At 41.4% G+C, this 15180-nt stretch overlaps 1 protein-coding gene across 4 annotated transcripts in view; it reads left to right on the forward strand.

Moving 5' to 3' along the window:
* Dis3l2 (DIS3 like 3'-5' exoribonuclease 2) overlaps positions 1 to 15180 on the forward strand; it is a 350417-nt gene that overhangs the window by 217566 nt on the left and 117671 nt on the right. For all 4 annotated transcript variants that reach the window (XM_032901537.1, XM_032901540.1, XM_032901539.1 and 1 more), the window contains one exon: positions 12726 to 12805. In XM_032901537.1, the coding sequence (XP_032757428.1) occupies positions 12726 to 12805 (80 nt within the window). The remainder of the gene's footprint in view (positions 1 to 12725; positions 12806 to 15180) is intronic.

Below are 15180 nucleotides of genomic sequence, written 5' to 3' on the forward strand. Positions count from 1 at the left end.
CCGGCGCACAGACTAGCCTCAAATTCATGACCACCTTGCTTCCGCTTCTTGATTTCTAGTATTGCAGGCAGATGCTGCTGCAATTGATTTATTTATCTTCCTTTTTCTCTTTCTTTCTATGAGGAAAAAATTTCAGTAAAACAGAGCAGATGACATTATAAGTCAGCTGGCCTGGTTCTTCTAGACCAGTGGTGTTCTGTTAAAAGACAGCTGGATAGTAAAGAGACAAAAGAGGCATGACTAACAGGTACAGTGTAGAAGCTGATTCGATTCTGCAGCAGAAAGAGAAAACCTCTTGAAAGCTTGTGATGGACAGTTGAAGATCCATATGTGTGATTTATAGACTAGGGGTAGCACCACTGCCTTCTTGGCTTAGACTATGGTATTGTGATGCCATCAAATGCCCTTAGTCTTCAAACACATGCTGCAGTCTAGAGGACATGGAGAGTTCTGCAGCACAGCTCCTACAGGAGTTCAGATATGAAAAGAAAAGAAGCCAGTGTAGAAAGGGAGATATGGAGGGAGACCAAGAAGCAAATATGGCTGAATTGTGACCTCTGATGGGTCATTCGTGGGGAAAGATTTAGGGGTTTGCTGTAAGGTCCAGGATACCCTGAAACTCATCTTGTAGCCCTGGCTGACTTAAAACTCCTGATCCTCAGCCTTGAGCTACCTTGAGACTCACCTCTGCTTGGTCTTTATAAATCATTTTACAGCTGCTCTTTTAATGTCCCTAAGAGTTCAGAGGGAAGAAGTTTGTGTTGAGCCCATCTTGTGCATTTTAACCCTGGCTTCCCTGGCTGTCTCTGGCTTCCTGGCGTCATGTGGCATTGGCAGAGCTATGAGAAGTTCATTGGGTGAGTGAGAAAAAGAATAGGACAGGGAAAAGTCATTTCAGGTGCTTCTGAGTCCCATTTCATCCTTGTCTTATAAAAAGTCAGAGAACCCAGGAAACATTCATTTATGAATGTTTGCCAGCTCTTGAGGCTTCGTTTTGTGCTGCCACAGTTAATTCCTGGCTAGGTAAAAGAGACTTTCCAAGAAGGCCATGCTATTTCTCTCTGCCCATGGTATGTTTCGTGAGTACCACTTCATTACTGAGTGGAAAGTAGACAAACAGGATTGGTGACCGTAGTCTTAGCACTTTAAAAAGTCTGGAATTTGAGTCAGCATCAGCTATGTCAGTAGAACTGAGAGAGAATTGGTATTAAGGTTTCGGCAACTGCCATTTTTAAAAGCAGTGGTTGTACCCGTTCCTAGGAAGGGTGGGGTAAACTTTGAGTGGGCATTCCAGCTAATGAGGCTGTTAGCAGACACTGCAGCACTCACCTGGTGGGCCACTATGGCAGTGTTCTCGGGATTCAGTACTGTAGATAAGTACTCTCTTTGTCTCTTCCTTCTGATATGTTTTAAATAAAAAATTTTGCTTTCTCTATTAATCATGATACCATCTAAGAAGGTGTTGGAGTGAATATCTTATTCCTTATCCTAAGATCGTTATTTATTGGATTTTTTTTCCATTCTTTTTTACCCATTCACCACTGTTGACCCAGATCCTTTCCACCATCATTGCTTACTCTCAAGAAGACAAACCCAAAGTCACGGGCAAAGGAGGACCTCTATAAATTTTGTTAATCTGGAAACGGTTCCCAAACCACAGTTTGTAAAACACTATTTTATGAGAAAAGAAGATGGGATGAAGACAGAGAAGGACACCCTTGGAAACAATAACACTGTGGTGTGACCACAGGATCCCACGCCAGGAAGTCATGAGTTCTAATCCTAAATGTATTTCCCAAGGCACAGTGGCCACATTGAATGGAAAAGTGCTAAAGAGAGCCCTGTGGTTATTTCCTGTTCATCTCTCAAGCAGGTCTTCACTGCATGTATGCTCTCAGTGTTACAGATACAAGGAAGTGTCTGCCAGATCTGTAGTAAGTAAATAACAGTCCATCGGGGACAGTGGCCAGCGCCATCCGAGAGGAGCAGGTCACAAGCATGGGTAGAATAGGACGGAGAGTGTAGTTTCCACTCTGTATAGTCCTGGAGATCCCTGAGGAAAGATGGCATTGTTCCTGGGTCTTTAAAAGCCAGGTTGGTTTAGACCTTAGAAACCGGTAGGGAGAGTCTCCCAATACAGGAAGAGAACGAGCAATAGTTGAGAGAATTCAGGATACAGACAAGTTGGGAATGAGATCTAAATAGAAAAGCTTTGACACCTAAGCTGAATTTCTGTTTTATTCTTTAAGGAGCTGCAAAGGGGTTTAGACTATATATTTGCTATCTGCTGATTAATCTGTCAATGACCATGACCTTCAGAAGAAATTTCTGTGATAAGTAGTAGGGGTCATGGCTAAAATCTAGTGAGGCGAATGGTGATAGAGTACTATGGAGACTTGGCAACTGCTTCTAGCTGAAAGGGGTTTGAGATGATGGCACCTTGAGGGAACAGAGGACACAGGATCACCTAGAAGATGTGAAAAACAGAAGAGCAGAAATCTCTTCTGTGCACTTCTTTCTTGGGCTCTTGGCTGGATCATAAAGGAATACAGAAGGCTTTTAATTATTCTGCAGGTATTCTTTTCTAGAACCAATGGCTTCAAATAAAACAGACTGTCTTGGAACTTTACTGTCCCTTTAAAAAGTTCTGTTAGCCCCTAAGTCAGTGCTTTCAGGTTATATAACTACTGTTCTGCAGCCTCCTGGATTCTCATTCTTTCCCTCCCCCACCTGGCACTTTCCTTTCTGTGGGTCAGGTTTAGCTTCTTTCTAACCATTGTTGCGGAACCCTTTAAATATTTGGTCTCACAGGTTCTAAAAGCTGACTGGCCAGGCTGCTCTCTGCATGTTGTGAGACCAAAGCCTTCCAAAAGGGGGCCAGTAAAATCTCAAGCATGTCAGCAGAGCGAAGCAGCTGGAGGGTACAGTGCATCCGCATCCATACTGAACAGCTCCCAGCCACTGTGGCCCATGACCAGTAGCAGCCCTCACTTACCACACCATCACTGTCAAGGCAGGCACCTGATCATGGAGATGACAGTAGGTTAAATCACTGGGTCTCAGCACTAGGGACTGCTGCTTATCAGGGTCACATATTATTCATTCCTGCTTTGATTTCCATAGTGGGATGGCAAGTCTAGAGTCCACTGCATCAGAGCAGATCCTCCTTCGGAGCATTCTGAGTATGACACCATCTAAAAGTTTGTTCTTTGTCCATACTGCATGAATCTTTGTCCCAGCAGGCCCTCAACAATCTAATCTTAGTATATATGGATTTATTTATGCTCCCCACCCCCAATTTAGCTTTGAGAAGCTCGAGATACTAAATATAATGCAGTGACATTCTTAAAATTAGGAAATGAGGCAAAACATATCTTTGAATAGGAAAATAGGTAGAACCAAGGTAGAAGCTAGAAACCACAAATGTCTTCTAGAAGATGTGTTTTCTGAGTTTTCTGGGAGTCAAAGTAAAGACAGAAACTTAAGCATAAAAATGTATGTATTAGATGCTGAGAAAGCATTTGACAAAATTCAACACCCCTTCATGATAAAAGTCCTGGAAAGAATAGGAATTCAAGGCCCATACCTAAACATAGTAAAAGCCATATACAGCAAACCAGTCACTACCATTAAACTAAATGGAGAGAAACTTGAAGCAATCCCACTAAAATCAGGGACTAGACAAGGCTGCCCACTCTCTCCCTACTTATTCAATATAGTTCTTGAAGTTCTAGCCAGAGCAATCAGATAACAAAAGGAGATAAAGAGGATACAGATTGGAAAAGAAGAAGTCAAAATATCACTATTTGCAGATGATATGATAGTATATTTAAGTGATCCCAAAAGTTCCACCAGAGAACTACTAAACGTGATAAACACCTTCAGCAAAGTGGCTGGGTGTAAAATTAACTCAAATAAATCAGTAGCCTTTCTCTACACAAAAGAGAAATAAGCCGAGAAAGAAATTAGGGAAACGACACCCTTCATAATAGTCCCAAATAATATAAAACACCTTGGTGTGACTTTAACCAAGCAAGTGAAAGAGCCGTATGGTAAGAACTTCAAGCCCCTGAAGAAAGAAATTGAAGAAGACCTCAGAAGATGGAAAGATCTCCCATGCTCATGGATTGGCATGATTGTAAAAATTTACCAAAAGCGATCTACAGATTCAATGCAATCCCCATCAAAATACCAATCCAATTCTTCAGAGAGTTAGACAGAACAATTTGCAAATTCATCTGGAATAACAAAAAACCCAGGATAGCTAAAACTATCCTCAACAATAAAAGGATTTCAGAGGGAATCACTATCCCTGAACTCAAGCAGTATTATAGAGCAATAGTGATAAAAACTGCATGGTATTGGTACAGAGACAGAAAGATAGACCAGTGGAATAGAATTGAAGATCCAGAAATGAACCCACACACCTATGGTCACTTGATTTTTGACAAAGGAGCCAAAACCATCCAATGGAAAAAAGATAGCATTTTCAGCAAATGGTGCTGGTTCAACTAGAGGTCAGCATGTAGAAGAATGCAGATCAATCCATGCTTATCACCCTGTACAAAGCTTAAGTCCAAGTGGATCAAGGACCTCCACATCAAACCAGATACACTCAAACTAATAGAAGAAAACTTGGGGAAGAATCTCGGACACATGGGCACTGGAGAAAATTCCCTGAACAAAACACCAATGGCTTATGTTCTAAGATCAAGAATCGACAAATGGGATCTCATAAAACTACAAAGCTTCTGTAAGGCAAAGGACATTGTTGTTAGAACAAAACTGCAATCAACAGATTGGGAAAAGATCTTTACCAATCCTACAACAGATAGAGGGCTCATATCCGAAATATACAAAGAACTCATGAAGTTAGACTGCAGGGAGACAAATAACCCTATTAAAAATGGGGTTCAGAGCTAAACAAAGAATTCACAGCTGAGGACTGCCGAATGGCTGAGAAGCACCTAAAGAAATGTTCAACATCTTTAGTCATAAGGGAAATGCAAATCAAAACAACCCTGAGATTCCACCTCACACCAGTGAGAATGGCTAAGATCAAAAACTCAGGTGACAGCAGATGCTGGTGAGGATGTAGAGAAAGAGAAACACTCCTCCATTGTTAGTGGGATTGCAGACTGGTACAACCATTCTGGAAATCAGTCTGGAGGTTCCTCAGAAAATTGGACATTGCACTACCTGAGGATCCAGCTATACCTCTCCTGGGCATATACCCAAAAGATGCTCCAACATACAACAAAGACACATATTCCACTGTGTCCATAGCAGCCTTATTTATAATAACCAGAAGCTGGAAAGAACCCAGATGCCCTTCAACAGAGGAATGGATTCAAATAATGTGGTACATCTACACAATGGAGTACTACTCAGCTATCAAAAACAATGACTTCATGAAATTCATAGGCAAATGGAATGAACTAGAAAATATCCTGAGTGAGGTTACTCAATCACAGAAAAACACACTTGGCATGCACTCATTGATAAGTGGATAGTAGCCAAAAAGCTCGAATTACCCAAGATGCAGTCCACAGACCACAGGAAGCTCAAGAAGAAGGATGACCAAAATGCAGATGTTCCCACTCCTTCTTAAAAGGGGGAAAAATATTCATAGGAGGGGATATGGAAGCAAAGTTTAGAGCAGTGACTCAAGGAATGGCCATTCAGAGCCTGATCCACATGTGGCCCATATATATACAGCCACCAAAACTAGATAAGATTGATGAAGCTAGAAAATGCATGCTGAAAGGGACCAGATGTAGATCTCTCCTGAGAGACACATCCAGAGCATGTTCAATACAGAGGTCAATGCTAGCAGCAAACCACCGAACTGAGAACAGGACACCCTTGGGGAGAATTAGAGGAAGGATTGAAAGAGTTGAACGAGCTTGCAACCCCATAAGAACAACAATGAACCATCAACCAGAGCTTCCAGGGACTAAACCACTACCGAAAGACTATACATGGACTGACCCAGGGCTCCAACTGCATATGTAGCAGAGAATAGCCTTTTTGGGGCACCAGTGGAAGGGGAAGCTCTTGGTCCTGCCAAAGTTGGACCCCCCCCCGGTACAGGGGAATATGGGGGGACAATAGGGGAGATGTATAGGGGAAATGCCCATATGGGGGAAGTCAGAGGGAATGCAGGCTTATGGACAGGAAACTGGGAAGGGGAATAATGTTTGAAATGTAAGTAAAGAAATATATCGAATAAAAAATTAAAAAAGAAAATCAACTTGAAGTTATCAGTGTTCTCTGAAGAGCATGTAGTAATGTTCTTCAGTGTTGAGGATCCAGCCTTGAGCAAGAGCAGCTGTTCTGTCTCAAAGTCATACGCCCATCCTCTCAGAGTGAGATTTTCAGCATACTGCCTGTGCTACAACTAGCCAACTCTGCTATTGTGTCAAAAAATATGACTGTCCCAGTCAAGCATTTTGATTTGTTTTCAACCACTTCAAAATGCAAAACTGAGGCTAGAGTTAAACAGTTAAGAGCATGGGCTGCTCTTCTAGAAGACCCAGGTTCAATTCCCAGCATTCATAAGACAGCTCACAACTGTCAACTGCCTGTAACTGTAGTTGCAGAGGATCTAACACTGTCTTCTGGGTTTACAGATATCAAACACACAAGTGGTACACATACCAACAAACGGGCAAAGCACCCATTGCATAAAATAAAATTTAAAAAATGTAATAAAAATATAAAAGCTGATATTGGCTTTCAGGCTGTTTACAAGCAGGTAGCAGACCATGCTTGCATGCAGCCCCCATCCCTGAGGACAACTTGTTCAGCTTACCATCACAGTAAGACCCCTGAGTACTGTTCCTTGTTGTCCACTTTAACTTAGACTTTATGTTCCTGGCTTAAGAGCAGATGAAAAAGATCATGGTAGAATAAACTAGGATTTTACTCAGAAAATAACTGTGGGAGAGCAAGGGGAAAAAGAAACATTTACAAACTCACCATAGAAGTTGTACTGTATTGCTAATGACTAGACCTGTTTCAGGCTGGATATGTCCTAGTAGGCATTAGCATTTGATCATTGTGTTCTTAGAGATGAATGCCCCAGAACCTCTGTGACATTTACATTACAAAGGTACAACTTACTAGTTAATCCTCCAAGTAAATCAATAAGTCATGCCCCACCCAAACTAACAGCATTTTTAAATTTTGACCTGGAAGGACTTCTCTCAACATCTTATGATGTCATTATGATGAAATAAAAGGACCACAGCATCCCTGATACCCCATGTGACATGTCGGATTTAGTTAAAGTAGTTTTTATTGAGTACTCTGTGTTCATAAAGCATTTGACTAAGTTTTAAGGAGGAGACAACAAAGAGCAAGGAGCAATGCATCCTTCCTTTACCTTGTTTAAGGTCCTCCCCATTGTACAGTTTATTACTGTATCATGTGAATCAATTTAATCTCCTGGGACTTTCTGTTACCACTCATCCAATGTTTCATTCTATACCAGTCAGAATGGCTAAAATTTAAAAACTAAATAAAGGAATTAGTGAATGGCCAAGATTTAAAAACTAACTAACCAACTAACTAACTAACTAACTAGCTAGCTAACTAAAGGAAGCAGATGCTAGCTAGCATGGGTGTAGGGAACGGGAGCACTGTGCTGATGGCGGGCCCACACACTGCCGCATTCACCATGGAAATGCGTGGGGAAGTTCCTCAGTAGACTGGATGTAGCTTTCCCATGTGGTCCAGCTGTACCACTGCTGGGCAGGTTTCCCAGGGATTCTCTGTCCTTACTGCAGAGTAAACTGCTTACCTGTGTTCATTATTGCTTTATTCACAATAGCCAGTAACAGGGAAGAGCCTAGACGACCATCAGCTAATGAAGAGGTAATGAAAATGCAGTACATACTCACAATGGAATATAGCTATAAAGAAAAATGAAATTATGAAATCTCCAGGTAAATGGATGAATCTGGAAATCATTTTGGGATAACTCAGTGCCCAGTAGACAAATGTTATATGTTCTTTCTCATATGTAGATGCTAGCTTTGGAACTTTAGATATGTGTGTTTAAATTGGAGTACTCATAAAAGTCAAGAAACTAGTAAAGGGGTCATGAAGAGAAGATTTTAAAGAAAAGGAAAGAACACAAGTACTATAGAGTAGGGAAAGGGAACAGTGGAACGGGCAGGGTTAAGTGAGAGTGGTAGTGGTAGGGAAGAGGCTGGAGAGATGGCTCAGTGGTTAAGGACCGCAGTTTATTCCCAGCATGACGTCAGGTTTCTCCCAACTGTCTTTAATGCCAGCTTCAAGGGATCCAATACCTTCTTCTGGTCTCTTTGGGCACTATGTACATGTAGTTCACTAACACATCATAACATTAAACAAATACATCTTTTTTAATTGGGGCAGAAGAGGGAAGGACAGGGCAGAGCAGGTAATATGGGAAAGAATAACAAACTTTTGAAAGTGCCACATGGAAGCATACTACTGTAGAATATATACATACATATATATGTATATATGTATATATACATGCATATATAAAAGGAGTTTAGATGGAGTTATCCTAGACCCCCCCTCCACAAACATTAAAGGCTCATTGCTTTTGGTCACCTCCAGAATTCATAGGACTTGGGAGATCAAGCTAGTATCAGCCTGGAGGCTTCATCCCACTGGCTACCTTTCACAGTGCTGAAAGGTCCTGCGCATGTGCTGGGAGAGTGATTTGCAGTCTTACCCAGCGGTGAATCATGAAAACTATAGTAATGCCTGGCCTGGCAAGATATGACTACTTATTAAATAGTGGCAAAAGTGTTATAAAAGGAACCAATTACTTTCTGGTTGGATATAAAGCTTTTTTCACAAGATGGAAATGCTATAAACTGGACCAAAGCTTGTGTCTCATTAGATCATAGACCCTAAGGGAGAACCTAGTACTCTTATTCTGCTAAATGGACATAGTAATAAACTGCCCCTAAGTTAATCTTTGTACCTATGTATTAGTACATTTCTCAACCCTCGTCAGAGAAGCTTCTTTTTGCAGTAGATGGACATTGATACAGAGAACCATAATTGGTCAATAGGCATAGAATAAGGGTCTGGGGAGTGCCTAGCTCTAAATGGACAATCTCTACTACAGTCTCTCCCCAACAGAGTTCAGGGGCCATTGTAGAAGAGGAAGCAGAGAGATTGTAGTGGATGTCAAATCACACAGTATTTGCTGGGCATAACAAAATACTTAAACACAGTGCCCACACAAGATCAAGCCAGCCAAAATCCCAGCATGGATGGAAGAAGGGCTCAAAAGTTCCACCCTTAGCTGAGGTGCTGCCCCAATTGATGGCTGCTGGGAAATGAAGAGCCATTTTTTCATTGGGGATTTGGACACTAAGAGGCTATTTATTCACCATTTGGTAGTCCTACAGACACATACACACAGGAAGCACTAAAAAGACTTGGGTTTTTGTTTATTTGCTTGCTTTTTTAAGAGTCTGTGAAGTTAGAAGAGAAAAGTGGTTGAGGTGAAGAGGAAAAGAATTGGAGGGGAGGGAATGGGGGATAGGTTTGATCAAAACATATTTATGCAAGTATGGAAATCTCAAACACTGAAAAAGAAAGTCTAACACATCACAATTTTAATTATTTCTAAATGAACAAACAGAAAAATTGATCAGTATTTGTTATGCATAAATAACATATAGATCTTAGACACCACAGACAAGCAATATTCTAACCCCTCCCCTCCATTCATACCTCATTCTCAGGCCTTGACAACCACTGATTTGCTCTGTCATTCTAAGTCTTTATTTTTGAGAAAGTTAATGTTTAACTTTCCTTTAATATTGGTTATAGGTTGAACCAAAGGACTCAAACATTCCCCAACAGCTCTTCTATTGATCTATGTTCCAGTTTCCTGTTAGTTTATTATAATGTTTAATTCTTGAAAATTATTTTTTTATCATTTTGATGTGTTCTTGGATTAGGTTGGCAAGAGTTTTATTGAGTACTTTTGCATTGATATTCATGAGGGGTTCTCTTTGTAGGGTCTTTGTGTGGTTTAGGTATAAGTGTAATTGTGGCTTCAAAGAGCAAATTGGGTAGTGTTCCTTCTCTTTCTATTTTTGTGGAATCGTTTGACGAGTATTGGTATTCTGTCTTCTTTGAAGATCTGATAGAATTCTGCACTAAACCCATCTAGTCCTGGGCTAATTTTTGGGAAGACTTTTAATAAACGCTCTACTTCTTTAGGGGTTATGGGACAGTTTTGATGATTTATCTGATCCTGATTTAAGTTTGGTACCTGGTATCTGTCTAGAAAATTGTTCATTTCATCCAGATTTTCCAGTTTTGTTGAGTATAGGTGTTTTTAGTAGGATCTGAAAATTTTTTGAATCTCCTCAGTTTCTGTTGTTATATCTCCCTCTTCATTTCTGATTTTGTTAATTTGGATACTATCTCTGCCCTCTGTTAGTCTGACTAAGGGTTTATCTAACTTGTTGATTTTCTCAAAGAATCAGCTCCTGGTTTTGTTGATTCTTTGTATAGTTTTTTTTTGTTTTTTGTTTTGTTTTGTTTTTTGTTGTTGTTGTTTCTACTTGGTTGATTTCAGCCCCAAGTTTGATTATTTCCTGCTGTCTACTCCTCTTCGGTGAATTTGCTTCATTTTGTTCTAGAGCTTTCAGGTGTGCTGTCAAGCTGTTAGTGTATGCTCTCTCCAATTTCTTTTTAAGGCACTCAGAGCTATGAATTTTCCTATTAGCACTGCTTTTACTGTATCCCATAAGTTTGAGTATGTTGTGCCCTCATTTCCATTAAATACTAAAATGTCTGTTATGTCTTAAAATGTATGTTATTTCTTTATTTCTTCCTTGATGAAGTTTTCATTGAGTAGATCATTGTTCAGTTTCCATGTGTATGAGGACTTTGGAAATTATAATTACATTATTTTCTCCCTTTCATTTCCTCCCTCCATCCCCTCCCATATACCCCACCCTCACATGGCATCTGGCACTTGGCGCGCGCGCGCGCGCGCGCACACACACACACACACACACACACACACACACACACACACACACACACTTCATGGCCTCTTTTTCTTGAATTGTCATTGTTGTTGTTCTTGGCGGTGATGGTGGTTGGGGCGTGTGTATTTCTAAATACATAAATACAACCTACTATCCATATAATCTCACTTATATGTATGTATATGTTTTTAAGGCTGACCTTAAACATACTGGATAACCAATTGTTGTGCTCTTCCTGGAGAGGATTGTTTCTCCTCTCTCAGACTTACTTAGTTGCTAATAGCTCTTTGTTTCGGTTAAGGCCCTGGGGGCTTTCACCATCCACATTAGAGTGGCTTTTGCTGTTATTCTCATTTAGGTCATGTTTAAGAAGCATGCTGGAGAAGCATGCTGGTGAGTTCCTTCTTTGACATTTCTAGATGACCCTGTCTCACACCAAACTGCTAATTCCTCTGGGTATTAAACTCTTCCCACACCTTCCCTGAGCCTTAGGTGCAGGAGTTGTGTTACAGATGTAGCTGTTGGAACTGTACTCTACAATTCTGCATTTTAACTGATTGTGGTTTCTATAATGATATCCATCCAACAAAGAGCAGTTTCCTTGAGGAAGGATAAGAAATACACTTACCCATGGGTAAATGGATGCATTTTTCAAATGTAGGTAGGGATAATGCTAGTTTAGGAGATCCTGACTTCACTATCCCTAGGTAGTTAGGTTTCTAACACCAGGCATGATTTCTCTCTTGTGAGTGGGCCTTATGCTCAGTTAAAGAGCTCTTGATTACTTACCATCAAGCTATGCTTGTCACCACTGCACCCTTGGGTTATCCCGCCATGATGTTCATTGTTGTTTATCAGCATCATAACTGAGTAGGACTGTTGGTTGCTTCTCTCCTTTGGAAACTTGCATAATGCCTTCTGGTACAATGAGAGCTAGTCCCCTGAGGAGGTTTTCCAGTCAGATCCAACTCAGGTTCTCTTAGTCCTGTATCTGAAGTATGTAGTATCTTCAGCTTGCTGTAGTGTACATGTAGAAGTCATAGGACAATTTTCATGAGTGGATCCTCCCTTCCTTGAAGTAGAGCCTCTTGTTTTGTTTCTGTCATACTGTACACCCTAGGCCAGTATGAGTAAGTATGACCCATGAGCTTCTGGGCAGTTCTTTTATCTCCACTTCCCATGTTGCCATAGGAGTGCTGGAGTTATAGATGTGTGCACCACATTCAACCTTTTGTGTGGGTTCTGAGTGAGGTGGTTAGCTATCCCAGGGACACAAACTGTGATCTGGTCTGTTTTTGGATAGAATTATATTATGCTTAGCTAGGTTAACTATATGGCCCCATTTTTTAATAACCTATTCCTGGGTCCTGTCCCTTTCTCAGATGCCATGTAACATTCTTTGGCATACTCTGTTTACTGGATGAGAAAGGGTTCAGGAATGTATCTATAGCTGATCCTTGGAGGACCTGCTCCTGTATATCCCGTGGACAGGGAGGCCAAAGATCAAATCTCCCTGCTGTCTGCGGACATCTGTTTTCTCTGGAGGCAAGAAGAAGTTGGGGTCAAGTCACGGAGAGGAAGAGAATAGTGATCACATCTCTGTCTCTCCCAGCCTCACACATCTCTCTCCTCATGTGCAAACTGTTCTTTAACATTCTGTGACAGTGGATTATTTGTGCTAATTCTGTTTTCCATCTTTCCTAGAAAAGACTGTATCTTCACTATTGACCCATCAACTGCTCGAGACCTTGATGACGCCCTCTCCTGCAGGCAGCTCACTGATGGTAGGTAGGCTAGAAATTCCTCTGCTGCAGTAGGCAACCTACACATGCACATGCTATATACCTGTGTCAGGCTTCCTTGTGCTGTTTTAGCAGCCTAATGGGCAAGGATGAGGTTGCTTCGTTCCTGAAATTAGCTATACAAGCTAAAAGTTGAGTCCCCATGGAGGCTCTGGTGTGGGAGAAGATGAGAAATGTTCTCTCACTAGCTATCTGTGGATCTTAGAGGAGGTAGCCATGTTAGCACAGAGCTACTTTTAGGCCTTGGCCCTCCTGTTAGCTTGGGTATGAGGAATTGTAGGAAGACCCCTATGGGCTCTACCCAAGAGAGACTGATGTTTCCTTCAAGCTCATCATGGAGGGGGCTCTCTCAAGACATGCTGTACAGTAGGGAGGCAGCAGGTACTACTTCCTGACACATGGTTGTCTAGATCTGACCTGCAGAATGCAGAAGTCTCTCTACTCCCTCTAGCTCTTTGTCTATTAAAAAGATTGTAAGGGCTAAAGAGATGGTTCAGTGGTTAAGAGCACTAACTGCTCTTCCAGAGGTCCTGAATTCAACTCCCAGCAACCACATGGTGGCTCACAATCATCTGTAATGAGATATGATGCCCTCTTCTGGTGTGTCTGAAGACAATGACAGTGTACTAACATACATAAGATAAATCTTTAAAAAAAAAAGTTGTGAATGGATGACTGTTAAGGGCCTTTGAAAAGTCAGGGAGAGCCTTTGAAAAGTCAGGGTCACAGTCATGGACAATTGTAGTAGAAAGAATAGCAGCAGCTGATTGTCAGAGGACCTGTGGATGTTGTGAGGAGAAAAAAAAATCCTTTCAGTTTCCTCCATCCCCACAGATACATTTTCTAGGTGTGTGTGGCTCTTTTCTTAAGGAGTACCTTGGTTACTACTGTGACATTAATTATTCTGGAAGATTACTTTAGACTAACATGGCTCTGATGATTTACCAGTGAGGTATACACATCTTTTTATTTTAGTCTGGCACAGAGCATTAATGGCCCACCTTCAAAGTATTCAGCCCTCATCTTCCTCTGGTACAAGCCTCTGCATTTCCTTCTCTGTTGCAATAAATAGTGAAGATTAGCAGACATAAACTAAGAGACAGAACATGCTGCCTAAAACTGCTTAGCTTCTTTTAGTAGATGCTCTCTCCACCCCCAACCACTCCCCCCAAATAATCCTGTGAATAAGACTCATGTGTGTTGGGCAACCCTCCACACAGTGCTCTCAGTATATGTTTCCATAATCTCAAATTAGAGCAGCCTATTTACAAGAGCAGACTTTGGCCTAACGCCTTACATTCTGAGCAAGCCTGTTCTCTCTGCAGATCCTACTCTCCAAAACACCAAAATGAGCAGTGTCCCAGGCAGAGGCCTGGTGATGCTGGGCCTTCCTTCCCTGGGAGTTTCAGCTCCTTTCTGTTAGTGGTTGAGAACAGCTGCTCTGTTTATTCTTTCTAGTTTTAAGTTGTTTATGACAGAAGTCTAATACCTGTTTCTCTATCTCTGCTAGCCTCAAACTCGTGGACTTGCAGGAGAGCAGGGAGCTAGCATACGACCTTCTCACTCACTCAGCACAGCCACGTTATGTCTAGTATGCAAGTGTGTGGACAAAGGTTTCATGGAGAAGATAAGGAAAAAATACCTCAAGGAAAGCAGATTAGCAGCAAATGTTCTTTACTTGTCAGACCATAGAAAACCACATAGACATTGTTCTGTAGGAACTCAGCCACAGCGGGGAAATAAGTTTTCAAAAGACTAAAGGAAAAGGAGAAGTCGGCCAGGAAAATGCCAGAGAAACTCCACAAGTGTAGGCAGGCAGACCTGGACTGGAGATTATGAACAAGGTCTATGAGGGGTGAGGTAACAGAGTTGAGGAGAAAAAGAATGTGTGGAAACAGGTGGCAGAAGGGAAAAGGAAGACAGAGGTGGTTCATCCTGGATGGGGGTGGGGGTAACTATCCATAGGTAGAAATTGGAAAGTCAGGAGGACATGCTGGTTTTGGACAGGTTGCCACATGGAGTTGCCTGTCTCATGATATGCATTTATATGAATCACTGCTAACCTATTTTTAAAGGACAAAAGAATAGATAGATGGATAGATAGATAGATAGATAGATAGATAGATAGATAGATAGATAGATAGATAGAGTAGATGATGTCCTAAAACTATAGCAAGAGAGCCCCGAGGGAGGACAAGTGGCATACCCAGTACAGAGAGTGAGCTTCCTAGGATGGATGGGATCACAGGCCACTTTCCTCTCTGCTCTACTGTCCAAATCTTATAATGTGGTAATAGTAGCTTTATAATGAAAGTAAAAAGTTATGAGGTGCCAGAAATCCCAAGCTGCCCAGTAGT

This window comes from Rattus rattus, chromosome 4 (genome assembly GCF_011064425.1).
Source record: "Rattus rattus isolate New Zealand chromosome 4, Rrattus_CSIRO_v1, whole genome shotgun sequence".
Lineage (NCBI taxonomy): Eukaryota > Metazoa > Chordata > Mammalia > Rodentia > Muridae > Rattus > Rattus rattus.